Source organism: Gopherus evgoodei, chromosome 9 (assembly GCF_007399415.2).
Source record: "Gopherus evgoodei ecotype Sinaloan lineage chromosome 9, rGopEvg1_v1.p, whole genome shotgun sequence".
NCBI classification, from domain to species: Eukaryota; Metazoa; Chordata; order Testudines; family Testudinidae; genus Gopherus; species Gopherus evgoodei.
The window spans coordinates 25,129,041-25,153,054 of NC_044330.1; the positions used below are offsets into that span (position 1 = coordinate 25,129,041).

General features: G+C 41.1%; 1 protein-coding gene across 3 annotated transcripts in view; it reads right to left on the minus strand.

The window, feature by feature from the left end:
* Window positions 1-24,014, minus strand: part of KCNAB1 (potassium voltage-gated channel subfamily A member regulatory beta subunit 1) — a 287,423-nt gene that overhangs the window by 62,685 nt on the left and 200,724 nt on the right. For all 3 annotated transcript variants that reach the window (XM_030575965.1, XM_030575963.1, XM_030575964.1), the window contains one exon: window positions 19,315-19,358. In XM_030575965.1, coding sequence (XP_030431825.1) covers window positions 19,315-19,358 — 44 coding nt within the window. The remainder of the gene's footprint in view (window positions 1-19,314; window positions 19,359-24,014) is intronic.

Here is a 24,014-nt window from a genome sequence, read left to right on the forward strand (position 1 = left end):
TAATTGGCTATTTATTAAACCACAGAGTTTGTGGTATCATCATTTAGAAGATTGCTTCATGAAGTACGATTTTTTACCACCCGTAAGTAAAATTACCGTGCCTCTAAATTGTATCAAAGTCACACACTGCATACTACAATTAAGTAATAAGTATATGCTTTGACAGCCTTTGCTTCTGTCCTAAATATCTGAGCCTACACAACATGACATGGAAAGCAGAGTGTTGACGTGTGAAAAAAGAGAATCATATCATACTGTCTTTTGCTCTTTGTTACTTAGTTACCATGTCAGTTTGATGTACTGCACAGTTACTATTTTTGCAGCTATACAGGATTTACATGTTTACCACATATACAATTATTTGTTATTGTTTTAATACATGAATGAGGACCATCTAGCTACAATAATCTTTTACTATGAACTTCATGGTTACACTTGTACATGTAGTGTGCAAAAAGTGTGATGACACACTTACTTATGATGGGCACCTATACATTTAATAAGGAATTTGCCACAGTGAAGAATTAATTATACTATAGTTAGACGTTAAAATGTTATAGAGAACCTACTTATACAAAGCACAGCATATATTATACGTTTTCAATTTGAAACAACTATATAGAACCTGGCCATACAAACTTTCCCATTGACGGCAATCAGATTACTCATGTGAATAAGCATTACAGGATCAGGCCTTAATGCTAGAAAATGAGATAGGGTTCATTTCATTCAGACAATGTATGGAAAGCTGACCTAAATTGCATGGAGGGGAATGCTAGCACTCCTGAAAAAGAGATTTGGTAAACATAGTCAGGGCATTTGCCTTTCTATCTTGCTATTTTACCAAGTGAAGAATCTGTATCAGGTGCAAATATTCAACACAAAAATCACATTTGAAACTTATAGAAGTGTTTACAACTTGGTAGTGACCTGACAAACTCCATAACAAACAATTGGGACGGGTGGAAGAACAAGAGGACAAGAATTACACTAATAAGATCACCCATTTGATGTAGGTAATTGCATATCTTTTGGTTCACCATAAAGCTGTTTTCAAAAAAAGCGTTGGCCTCTGTGGCATGAATGGTCTTTGTGCTTGATGTGCTATAGCACCTTGTACAATGGGGCCTGTAGATACCACCACAATTTAAATACATAAATAAAAGGTATTCTTTATTTTTAACTCACTTCTTGTGGGCATCATGGAAGAAGTGATTCTTCAGTAGGGACTAGAAACATTTTAAAAACTCTTAAATACTTTTAACATTCCAACCCTTTGAGCGACTTCAAGCAGCTACAAAGAGTCCTGTGGCATCTTATAGACTAACAGACGTTTTGGAGCATGAGCTTTCACCCACGAAAGTTCATGCTCCAAAATGTCTGTTAGTCTATAAGGTGCCACAGGACTCTGCTGCTTTTACAGATCCAGACTAACATGGCTACCCCTCTGATACTTCAAGCAGCTACTGTTTTTAAGAAAATTAGCCAGTGGAAGAAATGCTGCAATCTTTTCCTCAATAAGTTGGCCTGAATCATTCTGTGCACTAGTTTTCCCATCTTTAAATGGTAGCGCCACTTCTGAAGACCTCCTTGACTACTTACAGCATAATATTTAATCTGAAATTATCTGTATGCCGGGATAGGTGCCTGCTTATTGTCTCTCTGTAGAATGTCAATATTTTATATTAATAATTCTGAAAGAACTATGCCACTTTGAGCAAGCTGTGTGTGTGTGTGTTCACTTTGGGGGGTTTGGAACAGGTGCCCCTGGGGTGGAAGGGATTTCTCCTGCTGTATTCCTGCGCCTTCTCTTGGCCAGAGCTGCCTGCAGAGCAGACTCCACCTTGGCCACGAGGGCGCTAAAGTTACATGTGCATCCTGTATTAGCAGTGGTCATGTGAATTGCACTGAGCTCTGACGGGTCCATACTTTGGTCAGAGAAATGGCAAAGACAGAAAAATGGTATGAAAAATTATGGGATGGAATTGGGTTGGAATAAGCCTAATGGGTTGGAGAAAGTGACATTGTGGAAACTTGATCCCTAGTTAAATGACACGGTGGTTAAAATGCCAGCAGTTGTCTGTAGCCTTCTCTACCCTTTTGTACTCTCCATTATTACTACTGGCAGAAATGCAATGGTACAACATTCTACAGAAAATGTCCAAAGCAGCCCCTAAAGGAACCATGTTTCAGCTCTGTTGCAACTGGCACGTTTTCTAACATAGTTTGGCAGGCACCAAATGGTGTTAGAACTGTCAACAAAAACACAGGTTCTAGTCTATACAATGACAGGGGCTAGAACATGGTATTAAAAGTGATTTAACACCATTTACCCTTATCCACAGTGTCACACAAAACCCCGAATCTGCTCCTGTGAACACTACAAGGGATAGTGCTTACTACTGATTATAGTCCACTCACTTCGGCAGAACAGCACCCAGTCATAAGTGTTTTCAGAACTAAGCCCCACGTTAGAAAGTGATTTAGTTAGAACTGTGTTTAAATTCAGGGCTGCACAGAGGATTCAGGGGACCTGGGGTCTTCGGCAGTGGGGGGCCCCCGCTGCCTAATTGCTGCCGAAGACCCAGCATTTTGGCGGCGGGTCCAGGGGCGGAAGGACCCCCCGCCACCAAAGTGCCACTGAAGACCCGCCCCGGGACCCGCCGCCGAAGTGCCGGAAGGATCCCCCGCCGTGGGTCTTCGGGGCACTTTGGCGGCGGGTCCCGGAGAGGAAGGACCCCCCGCTGCCAAATTGCTGATGATGATCCGGAGCGGAAGAAGCTCCGGGGGCCCGTGCCCCGTGAGAGTTTTCTGGGGCCCCCAGAGCAAGTGAAGAACCCTGAAAAACTCTTGTGGGGGCAAATTGCCCCTCTTGCCCCTCCCTCTGGGTTGCCCTGTTTAAATTACGTTTCTTAAATTGGTCTTCAGCCCACTGTAGACAGTGTTCAAAACTAAAGTTACAGCTGGTCTCTGTGAAGAGCTTCTTTTGACCCCTCCTGCATTCTTTACAGGATAGTCAGGCATTTTTACAAATCTATCAGCAACATGTAGTACAGTATAACACACACACTTTTATTTATTTTTAGCAATACACTAGCTATTAATGCCCAAATAAAGGACTACATAAAAATGAAATCTGCCACTGAATTTAATATACAAGTGCCTAATTATTAAATTACTGAACATGTCTGCTTCCAAGAGCGTTTTTTGAGATTAAAGTGTTTTAATGGACACTGCCAAGGTTGAGACCAAACCTGCCAACACTGGATAGCAAGAAAACCCATATGCACATAGTGGGAATGAGTGAATTGGTATTCTTGTCTCATTTGTTACTATGTTGTTGATCTGCCATGGGTTAGCAGGAAGGTCAGTCCTGCCTATGTGCACTGGAGTTGGTACAGCATTCAATACATCGCTGTGATTCTGTGAATTAGTATTATGAAATTAATACAATTTTTATAATTTTTTTTATGTCAGATCACTAAGCTTGCTTGTACCTTCATTGAGACTTAGGACAGAGGTTCCCAAACTGTTTTTGTGGAGTCTCCTTTGGAGGTTCATGTCCCATGCATGCCCCCCTCCCAGGGACAGGACGTATGGAACCCGTGGGTGCTTGGGGCAGGAGAGTGTGCCCAGTACCACAGGGATAGTGCCTAGTAATCATGGGAGGGTAGGAGCTGTGTCCAGTACCCATGGGGGGCAGGACAGGGTGCCCAGTACTCACAAGGAAGCAGGAACGTTGCCTGGTACCCATGGGGGCAGTAGGATATGCCCCATTCTTCCATGGGCCTGTGAAGGAGCAGGTCCTCAGTACCCCTGGGAAGCAGGAGGGGTGCCTGGTATGTATAGGGCTGGGAGAGGGAGGGGTGCCTTGTACCCAGAAGGGGTGGGGACAGGGATGCCCGATACCCACAGGAGTTGGTGGCAGGAGGGCTGCCTGGTACCCACAGGGGTCTGGGACAGGAGAAATGCCTGATACATACAGGTGGCAGAGAGAGGAGGGGGTGCCCAGTACTCATGAGAGGCACCCAATACCCACAGGGGGCAGAAGGGAGGGCTGCCTGGTACCCATTGAGTATGTGGGCGATGCTCATCAGGTGGCACTTAAGGAAGCCTTCCACTCCCTGCAGCAGTCAGGCTGCCAGGACCTGGCCTCCGTCGCTCCCCTTTGCAGGGGAACATGGCCACGCTGAAGGGCTGGGGTGAGGAGGAAAGCAGAAGGTGGCATCCCAAGACACAGCCCCCTCCTGACCCTTGTCCTTTAGCAGAGCCCCATCCACTTCCCCCACCCAGGCGCTGTCTAGCAGGGGAAGTGGCTGGGGCTGTGTGCCCTGGGGACGCAGTTAGGAGGGGGTTCTCTCCAGCAGGTCAGTACTGTGGGTGGAGCCTTCAGCCAGCTGCTCACAGAGCCCCTTCCGGCCTCCCCAGCAGACTAGAGTATCTGCCGCTTGGCAGCTGTGGCATAGGGGAGTGAGACAGGCAGGGAACCTATACCTGGAAGCTGAGACTGCCCACACAGAGCCCATCCACTTCCCCTGCCAGCCATAGCCATATCCCCCTGCTGACCCTGGCCCTTCAGCACAGCCCATCAGGTCCTCTTGCTCCCCTAATAACCTCGTCATGCCCCCTAGGAGGAAGTGCCATACAGTTTGGGAACCTTAACATTTGATAGGAGTCTTAATTGTAAAGACTGTAGTGAGTAAACACAATATGGCCAAAAGTATTTCAAAGAGAAGTAACACTCAAAATCCTCATCAAACCACAAAATCTAGAAGTAAACTGGGTCTCCCCCAGCCCCCACCCTTTTGCAAGAAAAACCTCTGTGTTTTTAAAACTTTATAGAGAATGTGGAGCTGGGAAATGATCTGTAGAAAACCTGTGTTTATTTCTTAAACGTTGAGATGGCAAAACATTTGGAATGGCATATTTGCAAGTATTTAAACTAAATGCAAACCATCTAACATAATTTGCTAATATCATTGCCATGTAAATGGTAAAACGCTTTATGTACCAATATGGATGGAGGCTAATGATCTTAGTGAACTAATTACTAAAATAAGAAGTCTTTTAAGTGTAGAATATTTATATTAATGGGGAATTAGTTAATCAGTTACTCACAATGCTCAAACAACTCCTTCACCCAGCTCAGGAAGACAAGAATCATCTCTCCAAAAAATTGTAGCAAAAATCAACAACTTCTTTAATAACTGTTTAAGCTAAAGACTCTCCAAGAATTATTCAATTTTAAAACATTGTTTTGAGAACTCAAAAAACCTTTATAAAAAGAACAGGAGTGTTTGGATTTTTTGAAAGTGAAATTTCATTGAAACTCCAACGAAACTAAAGAAATCTCAGAAATGGACTGAATAAAAAGAAAGATTCAGAACTCTAAAGATGTTCTGAAACTCTCCTTCCCGAATACAAAGGAAATAGAACTGGCAAGAAAGAATGTACATATGCATTAACAAACTGCATATTCATAAGATGAAGAGACTCCTAAGAACATGGCATGGAGCCAATAAGAGGATGACAGCAACCAACTTTGATACTAAACAAGCCCAAAATAGGTGATTTCTCCTAAAATTCCATGAAATTAGGAAGGAGAAGTGTATAGAACTCTAAAGTGAGTATCCCTCATACATATATACACACACACACCCTCTGTACCCTGCTCACACCGCAAGCACTCCACAACTCATCCTGTACCTCTCTACAAACAAGCTACCAAAGACAGCTAAGACAACTCAAAAAGAAGCCAACCCGAGGAAAACTTCCCCAAGACTTTAACATGAATTAGTGAGATCAAGTTAACTCAGTTACTTAACTAGGGATTAGATTTTAAAGCTCTTGTAAATTTTATTGGTATACAAAAATGCTATTGTAAATTAAAATTCCAACCATTTCTCCTGTTAATCACCAAATCGTGAGACCCATTTATTTCTGGAGAGGAGACAGGGGCTAAATATTGGTATATAGAGAAATAATGGGATTTAACAGGATTTAAGATTCTTAATTGTTAATTGGCGTTTCTTATGACAGCTCTTTAAATGGCATCTTCTGAATAACTCATTTAAATATTGTCTTCGATTTCATCAGATTTAGTTAAGATTATTTACTTTGTCCAATTACAAACAGTCTGATTATTAATAATAACCAACAAAATTCACCTGTCCTTAAACAAAGTATTTTGCCCAACTATAAACAGTTTAGTTATCTAATTAGATAGTAAAACTGGATTCACAATAATTTGAGGAAGCAGTATACTTTGGTTTGAATTTAACACATAAAGAATGCCTCCCCAGATGTAGTTCACTCAAGTAATAATCTCTATTAAAAGCACTCCACGGAGAAACATGCAGGAGAGATTGAATGAAAAGAAGCATTGCATATCATTTGTGTTGTTTTGTTTAATGTTGTCTTTTCCCTTTTAAAATAGCAAAATAGCCATAGTTAATAAATGTGATTATTTTGCTTGGTTTTAAACACAGAGTCCCTATGATATATAAATGAGCCTCTGTGACTAAAATAGTGGGAGTCACATCCATGAATTGGCAATAAGAGAAACAGTAAGAGCTCTCCTCCCATTTCCTGTTTCTCTAAACTAAATATTTTAGGTTTTTTTTAAATAAAATTACTTGTCATGATTTAAAATTAATCCTCTCTACCCCACAAGTCTGAAAATCCTTACATATGGCAGGTCTATGAGCTTAAAATGTCACCTGCTATATTGTATATACATTATATATATATACACACACACACACACACACACCCCTCTACCTTGATATAACACGACACGATACAATACAAATTCGGATATAACGCAGTAAAGCAGTGCTCTGGGGAGGCGTGGCTGTGCACTCCGGTGGATCAAAGCAAGTTCAATATAACGCGGTTTCACCTATAACACAGTAAGATTTTTTGGCTCCCGAGGACAGTGTTTTATCGAGATATTTTTTCTTGTATCTTCTTGAAACTTCAACAGAAAAGTAAATTTAGAGGCTCTTTCACCCCAAGAACAAACAATGTGTTTCTTGATAAGAAAATGACAGAGGAAGAATGATCTTAAGTAGAGAAGTCTGACATTTTTCTGGTCTGAATTTGTTTTGGAAATAATTTTTTTTCTAAACAAAACTTTTGAAGTTTGCCAGTTCTATGAAAAACTAAAATTGGGTGTTTTTTTCATTTTTTTCAGAAATGTTCACTGAATACACTGACCATTTCCAGGCATTTCTAATTCTGGATTTAGTGTAGCTGGACTGGGTCTCACAAGATCTGGATTCAGTTCCCAGTTTTGCCTCAGATTTCCTGTGTGACCGTGGGCAAGTCACTTACTTCTCTGTGCCTCAGTTCTCCATTTGAAAAACAGGGCTATTAATACTTACTTTCTCCTTTGCCCGCTTGTCCAGTTATACTACACTTCGGGAAAGGGACGATCTCTTACTATGTTTGTACGGTGCTTGTCACAGTAGGGCTCTCATCCCAAACAATAAAAAAGTTAAAAAAGAAAATCAGTTTTATTAATTTGTGGGCAACCCACTGCATCTGTTATGCAGGGGGAAAATCCAAATGGAAACAGACTTCAAAGTCAAAGCTTCAAATAGGTTATTATTATAATTGAGTTAATTTTTTTCAAAAACAATGACAAATATCTTGAGTGTCCTTCTAACTAATCTTTATACCACTATAGTCTAAGTGCAAGTTACTGTTGAGATATGCATGTATGTCTCAAATACAGGTAAGAGAACAACAGACTTATTTATATACTTTGTGAATTAGAGATTCTCTTCTGAGTATAGATAACCATGAATCTATACTATAAATTGTGCCCCACTGAGGAAAGAAGTACTAGAGAAGTCTCTGTTTGTTGTTTACTTTAGAAAGAGCCAATTGCTCCAGGGAAAATTCACAGTACTGCAGTGCAGATATGATAATATGTGCTTGTTCCAATACTCCAGATCCACAGCTAGCTTTCTAATAAAATCTAATCAGAATTAATACAGTAGATCTTGGCTTAAAATTAATCCTCGTATATCTAAACAAAAGTTCCAAAAGATTTCTCAGGACCCACTTCACCATGATGCATACACAAATTTAGTCAAATAATATTAGCTCAAGAGGAAGATGGAGAGAATTGCTCTATTTATGTTTTTTAAAATTTGCAAATATATGTAAAATTGTATATTTTTTTCTGCATTCCTCTACTCCGTCTTGTCTATGTTGCTTATCCTCATAGGCTCCATTCCTGCAAGGAGAACCACGTGGGTGCAATGGGACGCCTTGTGGGCCCATGGTTCTGGCCACACAGTTCTCACTGCATGATCAAGGCCTTGGATTCTAAGGCAAGGATTGTATCTCTCTGTGTGTTTGTACAACACTTAACTCAATGGGGTCCTGAGAGGAGTGGTCTCTTTGGGTGCTATAATATAAATAGTAATTCATTTGTCTTTATTATTTATTTTTCTGATAAGATGCAACTCCTACACCATCTCTAGGTGCATTTAAAAACATTGAAACACCACACCTGCTTATTAAGAACTAAGCTAGACAGTAGGGAGAGGCCCACACTGCATCCTCTGATTCAATCCCCTCAGGGTTTGATAGAGTGACCAGATGTCCCAATTTTATAGGGACAGTCCCGATTTTGGGAGTTTTTTCTTATATAGGCACCCATTACCCCCCCACCCCCGTCCCGATTTTTTACACTTGCTATCTGGTCACCCTAGTGTTTGAGGATGTCTGAAATGAATCCAGATCTGAAGTTTGCAACGTGAGCTCATAATTGGACCAGGCTCAGAATATTTTCAAACTTGGGAAAAGTTCCAGATCCAGATTTCATGCCCTGGATTCTTCTCTAGTTGAAGAGTTGATATGAGCCTATACAAGAACCCCAGATCCAAAAGGCCCCTGAATTTTGGGGGCTTGAAATCCAGTCCCGAATCCACCTCCACATTTCCTGATTCCAAATATCACCACTGGGGTCTCTCTCACTCTCTCTTTCCCGTTGCAAAGCTCAAGGAAACCTTTATCTAGAGAAATTTTTTTCCCAAAACCAATAATTCAGTTTTGTTTTGCTGCTGTATGTACAATCTGTTCCAGCAACATAATATTCACAAGCAACCCCACAATAGCAAACTAGAAATGTGATGGAGGAAAAACTACATTGCTTAGGAAAGCTAGATCAGTTCTAAACTTTGAAGGGATTATTCTGAACAGTGAAATAAAATATTTAAAAAATTCTGAACAGTGCTTTGACAGTGTATATTTTTAAAGATGAACAATGCCCATAAACAAAATATCCCTGGATAGGCATACTGTATTCAAACAGCATGCACAAATCCTAGAGCAATGAAAACAAATACCAAATCTAAGTAACTTCTCTCTCTGAGTAGTATGTGTTAGAGAAGTGCACCCCAGCTGATTAGACAAAATTGAAAAAAGGTTTCACGGTGCAAGGCATGTAAATAAAGGAGCAAAGAGGTAATTGGGAAAACAAACAACAGATGAAAAAGTCACAAATGGAAATTACATACGGTGCAAAAGATAAAACAATTAACTTAAAGAACTTGTAAGCTGCGCTAATAGCCTTCAAGAATCAAAATGCATGTAAGCAAAAGGAGAAGTGCCTATTTGCTGCACTTTATTTTAAGGAGCCTACTGGCCACATTTTCAAACACAGGTGCCTAAAGATAGGTGCCTCAGCACAAACATAGGTACCTATCTATATGGCCTGATTTTTAGAGGTTATGAAACTCCAATTGACTTCAGCTAGTCTCTGATATCCACATGATCAACATGAATTTAGGTGTCTAACAGACATCAACGTTTCAAAATTTAGCCCCAATAAATTTTTTATCATATTTGCAGCAGGGGAGATTTTTAAAGGCATCAATGGTGTTTAGATGCCGAACTTCCACTGACATGCAGTGGGAATTAGGCACTTACCCACCATTTGTGCTATTGAAAACTTCCTCCAGCATCTTCATTGTTGTTAATGTGAAATTAAATCAATATTTTCTCCGACTCAGGCAGAGAGAAAACCTACAGACTAAGCAAGGGGAATGAGAGTTATGAAAATTAACTCCTGGTAAACAGAGAACACATTTTTGTTAGATATGATAACTTTCAAAATATTAGACATAATGGGAAACTTCTGTGCTCCCTTAAACTGGTGTAACCCGATTAAGTTAAAGCTGAGAGCAAACTTTGGCCCAATATGTATAGTACATGTACTCACATACAGAATACAAACTCCCATGCCAAGATTTTTAAAAACATAGGAGCCTAAAGCTTCAAAATTCATGTTTGGGCACCAAGTAAGTAACCTGATTTTCAAACATGCTTCCTGCTGGGTGCTCCGCACCTTTGAAAAATCAGGTCACTTAGGCTTTGCCTACAGTAGCACTTTTGTCAGTCAAACTTTTGTCAGTCAGGAGTGTGAAAAAACCACATCCCTAACCGACATAAGTTTCACCAACGAAAGTGCCGGTGTGGACATCTCCTGCCAACATAGCTACCGCCGCTCATTCAGGGTGGTTTAATTATGCTGGCAGGAGAGCTGTCTCCTGCCGGCAAAGAGCGGCTACATGGGAGACCTTACAGCTGTGCTGCTGTAAGGTCTGTAGGGTAGACAAAGCCTTATTTAGGACCGGAAGGAAAGATGTTGGAGCCTGATTTTAGGTACCTCTTTTTGCAATTTTTTGGAACAGTGCATTCCTCTTAGGTACTCATTATAGCTGTGGGGCCATGCCCTGAATAAGGGAAGCCTGCAGTTACTTAAAGTTAAGCACAGATGCTGAATAGCTGCGCTTTCTTTCCAATAAATAACAGCCCCCATCTACTCTGTCCATCAAACTGAGTTTGAGAACTGTTATTAAGGATGGTCTGGCTACACCAGTTCAGGAGTGGCATCAGGGTTTCTGACGCCCTAGGCGGAAGGCCATTTTGCCACCCCCCACGGGTCCGGTGGACCTACTGGAGTAATGCTGGCGGACGGTCCACTGCTGGAAAGGCTCCGGTGGAGCTGCCGCAGTGATGCCGGCGGGCGGTCCGCTGGTCTAAAGGCTCTGGTGGACCTACCGCAGGCATGACTATGGTAGGTCCACTGGACCCGCGTGCCACCCCCCAGGCAAAATAGCACCCCCCAAAAATTCTGGCGCCCTAGGCCATTGCCTAGGTCGTCTAAATGGTAGCGCCAGTCCTGCACCAGTTTCTACCTGGTTTGATGTTCCCTGATTCTTTGGGGGAAGATCAAGCTAGTATCACCACAAAGCTCTCAGTTAGCTCAAAGCAGCACTTACTCCACAGCACACAACACTAGAAAATGGGCAATAATCATCACGCTAGCTGTTCCTGGAGTAACGAGGCCCCCATAACATGGGGAAGAGGGGATGCCTGCAGCAGCAAGTTTGACAACATTATGTGAACTGTACATATGCAACCTGTTCCTTTCCTGAGTGGCATCGCCAGCAGTTTTGCAAGTTGTTGTGCAGCATGGGCATACAAAGCCATTAATTATTTCTGGAATCCTGAAGCATTAATTCCCATGTGAACAGCTGTAGGATGCGTTGGCCTTATCTTGTGATAACACACAATGCAACAAGTTTCACCTCTGTGCTGTCAGAGAAGTGCATATAGCCCCCATCACTGCATCCCAGGAGGGAAACAGCGTTTGTTGTGAAGTACAAACTGCACACAAGCTGGCTTGGGCTATTACAGCAGTGAAGCACAATGCTACAGACTAGGTTAGTATAAATATTGCTCCTAACAGAAAATAAAATGCTCATTTGGTGTTTCAAACAATGCATGTCAGGTTAAGGATGATTTACAACCTCAGTGAACAGCCCTGTTTCTAAGAGAGAAAATACTGGAGAAAAAAATAAAATAAATAAAAAAACTACTTTACTTCTTTTTAAACAATTAACCTCCGTTGAGTATCTCCCTCTTTTCTCTACATTTCCTTATGCTTCCTTCAGTAGAAGAAAGTTATACTTAAAGTAAGCCCCAACTTTTGAAAATTGCCCCCATAACACCATGAAAGAAACTAATTCTGCATCAGTCTGGCACTTACAAACAAAGGGCCCAATCCTGCAAACCTTATTCATCAGCATAGTCTTTACTCACTTGACTTCATTGGACTGCAGGCATGAGCAAGGACTAGTCACATAAGTAAGAGCTGGCAGGATCTGGCTCATATGGCCAAATTCTGCTCACCATTAAGCTTGTGTAAATTTGAGTATTTCCGTTGAAGTCAATGGAGTTATTCCAGATTTGTACCAGAGTACTGTAATTAAGCCAAATTGGGCCTTAAAAATCAGGGTGGAAATGGAGAGCAATTTAAAATTGAAGAAAAGTCTAAGAATATTGATGAAGTTTATGGATACAATTTCAGGCACATTTGGGCATTGTAAAAAACAAACCAAAAAAACAAAAAACAGAACAAGGTCATTTCAACTAATTTTGTTGCAAGACTAAAGACCACCCTTGGATGCAACGTCCCCTCTGACCTTGTCTCCTGGTTTCAGCATTCATTAAAGAATCACCTATTTTCAGTGACTGCATAATATATACTAATAGATACAATCTTTTTTCTGTTTCGAAACTTTAAAGACGGGGTGACTGGTGACCCTATCTTTGGGCTTCCCTACACAGGGGAAGTTATTTTGTATTAAAGGAGGTGTAAATTGAAAGCAGGATAACTATTCTTGGTTAACTCTATACATGCTCTTATTAAGAGTGCCTTATTCTGAATTATCAATTTATTTCCAAAGCGAATTAAACTAAATCAGAATAAAGCACTCTGATTCCAGAATCGGAGTGTCCACAGATGAAGTTAACCAGGAATAATTAATCAGGAATAACCCCATGTGTAGGCAAGCCCTTTGATTCACTACATTTAAGTCATTCTTTGTATATTTTCCATCAACCAAGGGCTAGGATGTGCTCCAAGCTGTTTTGTTTTTATGTGTAAAAGTTTTTCAGGTTCAATGAAAACTTAAATTTGGAGGAGAAAAACTAGAGGAGCAGGAAAATCATGCCATTAAAGAGAGCCTACAAAGTTAAAATGAAAGCTGAGTCCACCTGAGAGTTATGTGCTCAGTGCCACCCTCATGAGATGAGGAACAAAAGTTTTAACTTTTAAAAAGTTTTGCATCCCCTCAGAGATACATTGGAACTTCTGGTTCACTGAAGATATCCTGGAGTTCATCAATCAGTGACAGCAAAGGTAACCAGAAGTCTTACTGAACAGCTTCAGTGACCCAGAAATACGAGTAGATTTCAAGAAGAGGAATAATAATAACTTTGTCCTTGATAGTCAGAAGTTATTCCTGTGCTAGAAACCTCCAGCGTTAGTCTAGTAGAGCATTCATCATGTAAAATGGGTTGATTGTGTTTCCATCTTATCTTTGGAACTACTTATGGGCCAAATTGTGACTCATTTTTATGGAAGCACATGGGTAAATGGAGAATGTCTAAGGGCAATGCACAATTTCGTGACTGCACAGCTCACCTTTCAGAACACAGGCTATTGGCTAAATGCCAGAATTTGGCCCTGTGTAAGCAAGACAACCAGGATTTTCACCTTTTTAACCCCTCCTAATTCACTCAAAATAAAGTAACCGCCATGAAACACGTTTTGCAGAGGGATCAGCTGTGGCATTTGGTCAGTGGCACACACTGGTGCTGGAAGTTCAGCAAATGGGCTTGGTTTTGCTTTATGTACATTTGTGTGCAAAACTGAATAGTTTCACTGCAAATTTGATCCTAGAGTCAAATGATGTCATTTTTACCAGTATCACCTTAATTTGCAAAATCTTACCCAAAGTCAAAATCATAGATGTGACTTGGGATCATTTCAAGAGAAAAATGTCACCCTTTCCTCATCATGAATAGACTTCAATGGCAAAATGCATCTCTGACTGTGGAAACTGCCTGTTGTGAAAGGTTTCTGTTGTACCCTTTGGTTAGCTGGATTAATTCCTCTTTTTACCATGGTTAGGTGTGTCTAATTATTTCTTTCCTTAGAAGCTGGACTAGTCATTGTGTTCACAGTCCTCAGAAAGGGAAGTTAGATAAAAACTAAAATACTCTTGCTGGAAGGTTGCAATGTAACCTTGCTTAATTTCTTACAGTTCAGAACAGCAGCATGCAAGAACCCAAAAATAGGCTGCTCCCTAAGGCAGGGAGGCACAATTCACCCCACATTGCTTTAAGTTGGGTCTTTCCAGACTGACCCTGATCACGCCAACCTCCCTACACAGCCTCCTAGCCTACAAGCAGGACTTGAAGAAACCCCACCACTTTCTTCCACACACTCTCAAAGTGATAGCTTGCCTTTCCAACACAGTCATCTTGTTGGGGTTTGCCTCAAACTTTTCCGAAAACTAATAGGCAGTTTCCACAGTTGGAGACTATGACATTTTGCTCTGAACATCTATTCATGATGACAGAAGAGTGACATTTTCTGCCAGTACTGAGATGGAGGGGAGACTTCTACTCACCCAAGTAAGTGCTACTCAAAGCGGCCTTTGAGTGGTTCCCCATCCACTTTAGATTGGATTTTGAAGCACCCTCAACGATCATGCCCTTTTTGAGCTTTAAACTGGTCCTTGCATTCATCCATTTAAAAAACTGAGACAATAGCCAAACCAATACTGAACAAGACTTAGTCCTGTGACTGTCTTACTTCTTCCACTATAGGAGCTCTTTAACCCCTAACCCTTACAGTGAAAGAATTCTCCTCTGGTACTTGGTTATAGAGGTACTGGATTTTGTGGTACATATACCTGCTCCATGCCAGCCAAAACAACTGAAGAGTGACTCGGGATCTAGGGGTGGAGGGAATGAGAAGCATGGATCGTGTACCAAGCTTGTGTGGGATGATTAATGGATTAACTGTTTCTCTCTTTGAGCAGTAACCGTGGAGATTATTCACCAATATCATGCTGTTTCAGGTTACCTGTTATATATGTTACCAAATGCCTCAGGCCCCAGATAGACACTGCTGATTCATTAGCAGCATGTGATACATGACAATTCATTGGAGAGAATGTGAGGTGGGAGATCCAGGACGTTAGAGAGACTACAGAATAATTAAGGAATATGTATTTCCCTTATCACCTTCCTCCTTTTATCTCTGCTCTGTCTCATGTTTTTCTCTATTTCCTTTTCTTTTTTACAGTAGAGCATAAAGCATACTTTTATCTTGGTGAGATTTTAGAAACTGTTAGAGGAGATTACTGGGTCTTTGGAAACTTTAGTAAACCTTAAATTGGACTCTGATAGTGTTGTGAGTTTAAGCAGATAAGTTTATCTCTTAGAGAACAGCACAACAGAAACTGTTTAGAAAAGTCATTTAAGCTAACACTTGACATGGCAAAGATATCTGATATATCTATTATGGAAGCTGAAGAGGTACTAAATGTACAGGAGAATGCTTCGTCTGCAAACCTGAGAGCAAAAAAACAATTGCCCACTCAATTTCAAAAACTTTCTTTACTGCCCAGTTCATGTCAGGGGCTATATATGGATCGTCACTTATTCGACTGATTTAATTGTCCAGATCTGTGGATCCATGCCCAGTGGTATCCTTTTTACATTCCTTTTGTCAATAAGAGAGTGGCAGCCACTTGTTTCATTTTCAAAACCCAAAATTAGCTAAAGCAGAACACTTGTCCCATGCAGCTGCACTCATAAAAGAGCAATAAATTTAAATGTCTCTATAGTTCCGTATGTTTTAAATGAACAAAAGCCTCTGCAAGCAGCTTTTCCTGATGTTTTCATAATTTCTTCCCATTTCTTCTCACCATGACAACATTTGCTCATGATGTGACTATCCGTATTGGGTAATGAGACTAATCCTCTACGCAATCCAAGATCTATTTCTAGGCGAGGAGGTCTTTTTGTCAAAAAGGAGTTTATTTTTCATTCCATATTGTACAGTAATTATGAGGATTTTTCATATTTCCCTTTATTTTAAATCTCAACTATAGATTTCAGAGCACTTTACAAATCTGAGCTAATGATCACAGTACCCCTCTGAGATATTTAAGTACCATTTTGTAGGTGGCATACCAAGACAAAGAGATTGTATTTTTCTCTCTCACAGATAACAAGTCCTGCCCCCAAAACATTAAAACTCCCACTGAATCTTCAGGGTTACTGCATAAGGTAGCCATAAATATCTGTGTATGTCAAGGACTTAATAATGATGTGACCAGCCCACCTCCTAACATGTTCACTTGGCAGAGTACTGCCAGTGTTGTGACACTCAAACCAAGCTGTTTGGTGTTACTGATCTACATCACCATTGCAAGAATAAGCATTATTACTGATGCTTCACAAAACTGATACTGTTCTGTTTAGTCCTGTGTTGACCCATCATTTCAAAGGACAGTTCACTGAATGCCACCAACTTTCCTAATGGCGTTGGTTTAGTGATAGCATCAGGGTGCAGAGTTTGTTATATGTATTGCACACTGTCTAGCCAGCGACTAAATTGGTTGGAAATATTCTGACGGAATGTTTGGGATTTTTTTGGTTGGAAAATGCTGATGTGTCCAAAGCAAAACAGCTGTCGACTGCAGTGAAAATTCATTTACAAAACACAGACCTGAGCATTCTGATAAAATTGTAATAGAATATGCTGATTTTCATTTCAAAATTACTTTCAATTTTTAAACATTTTACCTTTACAGTAGAAAATAAAGTGAAAATCGAAATGAAACAATTTGATAAAGCCAAATAAAATTGTAATTGTTTTTTGTTTTGCTTTGTTGTTTTCATTCCATTTCTGAGATGAATTTAAAAAAAACAACAACAGAATTTACCACAAGACATAAAATCCAGTTCCCAAATGGCTCTCCCAGCAACCCTCAAACAGGCCCAATCTCCTTCACCACAACATCCAGCACATCCTGCAAGCAGCTACAGTAGATATTTGAGTAGAGATGCAACAGACTAAGCGGTGCAACAGGACATAGAAAGGCTCATCACCCTGGCCTCTCTTCTGAGGGCACAAAGGGCCCTGGTTGCAGCAGGACTGTTGTGGTTCTTCTGTATGGAAAGATGTGCACTAAAATGGAGAGAGACAGGGAGGGGAATTTACTTGAGGTCAGGCTGGGAGTCTGAATCTCTCACAAGCCACAGAGTTCTGCATTGTGATGGCCTCACTGTGCATAGCCACAGAGAGAGTTTTGGATACAGTTAAAGATGAGGGCTCCATAATTACAGAAATTGTCTGGCTATGATCTACTGCAGGGGTTAGCAACCTTTCAGAAGTGGTGTGTTTCATTTATTCACTCTGATTTAAGGTTTCACATGCCAGTAATACATTTTAACATTTTTAGAGGGTCCTTTCTATAAGTCTATAATATATAATTAAACTATTGTTGTATGTAAAGTACATAAGGTTTTTAAAATGTTTAAGAAGCTTCATTTAAAATTAAATTAAAATGCAGAGCCCAGAACCCAGGCAGTGTGAGTGCCACTGAAAATCAGCTCGTGTGCCACCTTTGGCACATGTGCCATAGGTTGCCTACCCCTGATCTACTGCGTAAATGGGATTGGAATCTGAATATAAGCTACTGGAGCTCTGGGGTTGCAGTACAGGCCACAGAGTAATTTTATTACCACTCAAAGGCTTTGAAGATTGGGCTGAGTACTCCCTTCTGGGCACAGATCATGATAGTAATTAGCATCTGGCACAGCCTGGAAATGATATAAACATGCAAAAAAAGACGCCAAACACCCCAGGTTAAAAAATGTTAAGGTTGCAAGGTCAAGCACTCTAATTTAGTAAATACCAGAATTAAGGTTGAAATGAAGATCACAGAAACAAGTAGGTTTTCATTCATATGTTCCATCACTTGAGAAATATGGTTTGAAATGCTGCTATGACATATACTCATATCATGCTGGGAAGGGAAAGACCGCAATGAGTGACAATCATTGTATGGGAATGGGTTATATAGAGCTTTCATCTCTCTCTCTCTCTCTCTCACACACACACACAATTTCTTAAATTATGTGCCTACATTATTTTGTTATAAATAATTCATTCACATTACTGCATTTTAACACCTTTTTTCACCTTTGACAAACATCATAGCAGAGCTGGATTTCTAAGGAATCACATTTAATGCTTCATTCAACACACCTCTAGCAAAAATTGAGCACAAGCTCATATGCTCTCTCTGTGCTGTCTTCCTCACTTCTTCCAGATAACTAGTTCTTCAGTTTCTCATCACAGAACTGTACTTGCAGCTAGAAAAATGAATATGAACTCCTTAACTAACCTGGATCCTAATTTTTTTTCCTGCAGAATATTGGGATGAAATCCTGCTGGCATCATTCACATGAGCGGTCTCACTGAAGTCAACGATATTATTTGCAAGACTCAAGATGTTAGGATTTGTCCAAAACATTGTACATATTCTCACTGGTGAGTTTTAGTTTAAGGGATAAATATTTGAGATAGCGTATGGGGAATTAGTCTTTGTCATTATCGTACCTATAGGACCAGAATGTGCATAATACTTCTTGATTAATTATCAACTTTGTGTTTTTTTTCATTTTTCAAATCAGGTGTAATATAAATGTAACTAAACATACATTTTGCAAGACTAAATAAAGGCACAAATACACACAGACGTATCTAAAAATCCAGTGCCTCAGTTTCCCCATCTGTAAAATGGGATTAATGATAACTCCTTTGTGAGGTTTCTGAAGATGACCCATGGTGGTAGTGATTACATACATATTATATGTAATATAAAAATATATTGGGCTAGACCCTCAGCAGATATAAATAGGTACAGCTCCATTTTGAGATATATGGATGAAAAATGATATAAAAAAGAGTTTGTTTATTGTGGGCCAGATCCCAAGGTGCTGTTGAAGTCAATTTATATCAACTGAGGATCTCTCCTAATATGTTATATTATATGTAATCACTCCCACCATGAGTCATATGCAGAGATTGAAATCTTGAACCTTCAGCACCAAAAGAACAGATTTCTACTGTCTGACCTACAAGAGTAACTCCATCAACTGAAAGCTATATTAGGCTCATCTTCTCAGTGAGCCAGCCACCAGAGAAGGGGCACATCACACTTACTGAGTGTGTTACAACCTCCTCCTGTCAGGGGAAGCTCATCTCAAATGTTTAAGGTCCACAGGAATTCATATTCCCATGGAAGAGTCACTCTGTAAACACTTATAAATGTAGGTTCAAATTTTGCCCTGCCATAATTGGGCTTAACTCCAACTGAAGTCAAGATGGAATACTATATATAATAATTTAAACCTACTTACCAAGGCCCAGGCATGAAACTCTTAGTCCAGATTTCCCAAGATTTCTAGAACAAACAAGAAAATGATTTGAAGAGTGTAGTATCAGATCCCATTGGAACACATGCAATACTTCAAGAAGGAAAATAGCAGACTGAGAATACTGATATCTAGTTTTGATTTAAAAAATTGCTTTCCAGCAGAAAGGCAATGTTCTCGCCTCGAACATAAATTCATGCCTCCATAAAAATAAAACTAAACTCTTGGCTCGGATAATATTAGAAATGTGGTCATTTTGGAATGGGGAGTCTTCTGCCCAGGTGGATTTAGACTTGTTTGTAAAACAGCTTACCAGATGGATGATGAAGTATGTCAAACTATTTTAACTTCCCACTACAGCTTTACATTGAAAGTTGTTTTTTTCCTATTCTATCCATGTTAGTGTTGCTGAAATGGAGCAAAAACAGTGGTTTGGTTAATGACAGCTGTATTGTGACCCCTAAAACTCTCCCACGGTGTTTTCTCTCTCTCTCTCTCTATTTAAAGATGGTACAACTTAAAATTTAGAGCAGGTATTAGTTAACAAAGTTTAATATAACACTATGCCAAAAACTTTAAACTTGGGTGTCCTACAGATAGGTTCAAGTGAAAGTCAGAAGGAACTTTGGGGATAAGCTCGGGGTACAATCTCGGGGATACTTTGTCTCTGTGGAAGATCGTATAAGGCAGGTCCACCATAAGGGCCCTGAGCTTACTCACCCTCTGGCCAAAGGTGATAGCCCGTTGTGTCCACCATGGTGCTCTTAAGATCCCTGTTGCCTTATCCTACATGATCTTTCAGAGCAGGGGTGGCCAATCTGACCCCGAGAAGGAGCCAGAATTTACCAATGGACATTGCCAAAGAGCCACAGTAATACATCAGCAGCCCCCCATCAGCTCCCCCTCCCCATCCCTGCCGCTCCCTGAGCCTCCCGCCCACCAGCAGCCCTGCTGCTCAGCACCTTCCCCTCCCTCCCCGCACCTCCCAATCAGCTGTTTCATGGAGTGCAGGCAGCTTGGGGGCAAGGAGAGGGGACTGAGGGCCCGGTAGGCTCAGGGGAGGGGGCAGGAAGGGGTGGAGTGAGGACAGGGCTTGTGGCAGAGCCAGGGATTGAGCAGTGAGCGCCCTAGGCACATTGGAAAGTCGACGCCTGTAGCTTCAGTCCCCGAGTTGGTGCCTATACAAGGAGTCGCCTATTACCTTCTGAAGAGCCGCATATGGCTCCGGAGCCACAGGTTGGTCACCCATTTCAGAGGATGTGAAGCAGGAGGGGGATGGGAGGGAAGACACACAGCCAGAGGCCTGACTATTGCATTAGGAAGTTGTACCCCTGAGCATTTCAAAAGCAATAAGCAGGGCACTTCCCATTTTCTTGGGTTGCAAAGAGGTCCCAGGAGGGAAATCCCCACTGACAAAATATCCACTGGATCACTGATGAGTGGAGCTCCCACTCATAATCCTCATTAAAACACCTGTTGAGGCTGCCTGCTAGGGAGTTCATTACCCCTTGTAGGTGCACTGCAGAGGGGATGATCGGATGCTGGATGCTCCACTTCCACAGCTGGATCACTTCCCTGTGGTGTGGGGCAGACCTCGCTCTCCCCCTGTGTATTTATATAATGAACAGTGGTCAGACTGTCCAGCTTGACCTGGACATGAGTGGACTGCATGAAAGGCTGGAATCTCTTGCGCACTTTGTGAGCTGTCCAAAGCTCGAGAATGGAAGGTGCTGGTGCTGGCTCTGGCCAATGAGGCAAAGATTGTGGGGGGAGGGTCCCAGATCAGACAGGTGCTTCATGGAGAGCTCCATTAGATGCCCATGCAGTCTAAACTCCAGAGACTGGCCAGTGTGAGGGGGGAAGGAACAGCAGATCTCATGTGTGTGATTCCCTGACACAATACAGGCAGCTTTCTCTGTGGGTCACTCACCAAGAAGATCCAAGGGGAGGCAGGGCAGGACTGGAAGCCTAGGATCTGGAGCATTTTAAATGACCCAAATGGTGGGAGAACAACGGGTGGGGACTCCCTCAATCCCTGCCAACTAGCTTTAAGCAAACTACTAACTATCTACAAAAACGAATAAACGGATTACAATATATTATGGGTAGAAGAACTAAAGCTGGAAGCTATGGACACAAAAGCAGCAAAGAATCCTGTGGCACCTTATAGACTAACAGATGTTTTGGAGCATGAGCTTTCGTGGGTGAATACTCACTTCGTCAGATGCATGTGATGAAAGCTCATGCTCCAAAACGTCTGTTAGTCTATAAGGTGCCACAGGATTCCTTGCTGCTTTTACAGATCCGGACTAACACGGCTACCTCTCTGATATGGACACAAGAGTTCCATCCCTGACTGTGAGTGCTAGAAAGCAACATGAGGAGTGGTCAGTCCAGGCCACCCCTCCTGTCCTTGCTTGAGAGCACAAGGAGGTAAAGGGTGCAGGCACAGAGCAATGGACGCTGCTACTGAAAAAATTCTGGTCCTGGGTGCACAGAGCACATATGTATCCACTGTAGGACCAGCACTCAAAGAAGAATCACACTTTTCACAGTGATCACTAACTGTGCATTCTTCAATTTTTTCAAGTGCCTAACGTGAGACCCTGCAGTCTCATTTGCAGAAATAGTGAGCTCTCACAGCTGAAGTCAGTGGGAGCCGTGCTTTGAACATCTAAAGTACTATATAATGCTAAATACTTTCAAAAATCAGGTCCTAAGTGTCTGAAATTGGACACCTAAAGTCAGTGGACACTTTGAACCTTAACCTCCATGTCTTGGCTCCGCATCTGTAAAATGGGGATAATACAACCCTCTCATCTACCAGGGATATTGTGAAAATAAATACATTAATGATTGTAAAGCATAGAGCTGACTGAAAATTTTCTGAAAGAGTTTTCTGAAAATGCTGATTCAATAGAATTGATATCTTACTCAGGATTTTTCCCACAATGACTGAGAGTTATGCAGCTGGTAATTAGCTATTTAAAGTAAAACATGCTGAACAGCCTCCTCACTTGCTTAAAGTTTAGTTTCCGTGGGTCAAAACCTCAAGTCTATATTCAGGCCCTGGTCATTGCTTTCTTCAGGAAACTCCATGTGTGTACAGCTGTGCATGTGCGGGGGGGATCATCTTCAAATTATTTGACTGGGATTGCAGGCTTTGCTCTGTTATAGAAGCAGCAAGGGGGTCAGCCCCATCCGAGACCCTCTACACTTATCTCAAGTAGCTGCAAAAGGGGATCTCACTCAGCCTGCAACACAGTTTCCCCTGCCTCCCTTGCAGTGCAACTCCATTGAAGCCATGTTGCCATCTCCAGCCTGTGATTACCTCTGGAAACTCCACCTTTAAGGAGCTAAGGACAACACTTAATATAGCCTCAGGCTGTGTTAAGTTTTCTGAGTAATCCTTCAAGATTGCAGACAGGGAAATGCCCACCCTACCAGCTTCACCTACTCCCTATAAGCAGGTCTGGAGATAGGAAGGAGGGTGCTGTAAAGTAGCTGATCCTGCCTTTATCCATGTGGGAAGGCGGAGACCTAGAGCTGGGCCCAGTTTTTCATCTGAAACTTTTTTGGCAAAAATTGTAGATTTCGCAACACGTGAATTCATGATGGTTTCACCAAGTTGTGGTAAAACAAAACCTACAAAATATTTTGAAAAAAATAAAAACATTTCATTCTGACTTTTTCAAAACAAAATGTTTTGATCTTTTGCTTCACAATGACATTTTGTTTCAAAAACTTCCTTTAATTTTATTGACAAATCAAAAAACATCATCAAATGATCAGAATCAAAACAAAACGTTTCATTTGACCCAAAACAAATTTTTCAACTTTTCAGTTTGCCAAAATTTAAGAACAAGTTTTATTTTTGGTTTGACCTAAAACAATTTTTTTTTAAATTGTTGGTGACCTGAAAAATCTGTAAGTCACCCAGCTCTAGACCCACATGGAATGAATACTTGGCATGAGGAAGAATGTTTGGAGTGAAGAGAAAAAGCTAATGAGCATAGACACTATCAAAGCTGTTCTGTTGCTCAAGTGAATGTTAATGACACTTGTTCAGTGCTGGAAAAACTCCTGCACCTCAAGAAAAATGCATGTGTCACTGCTGAGAACTAACAGTAGTGACACCAGCACATGTCAAAAAATGGTACTGTCATCTTTTGTAGGAGCATTTTTTGCTCTAAAAAGGTTGCCGAAAAAGGGTCCCGGTTTTGATTTTGAAAATAAAGGTCACTTTAATTTTGGCAAAAAGTTTGTCACCAACTACGTAAGAGTTATCGGACAGCATGATGGAAACTTCTCCTTTCCTCTCTTAGGAACAACTCAGAGGTACTGATCCTGCAAATCCTTTTTCAGGTAAGTAAGCAAGGTTAGGGCCCTCATTTCTCATCATTTAGGTTAGGGAAAAGATGGAAACCGTGGGGCTAAGCATGATTATATGTTTACAAATACTTGATTTCAAAACAAACTGTATATGGCAAAAGTCTTTTTTTATTTTCCTTAGTATCTAGACCTCAATGCTTGTTATCTTAAAAATGAAGGATGGAAGTTTTATAGCTTGACGAGTTTCACCGACTGATGACAGTGACTTTCATTTAAAACTCAGCACCTTGGAAGACAAGACAACACTGCCAAGTATGCACAGGGTTGCCAGGTGTCTGGTCGGCGGCGCAGCA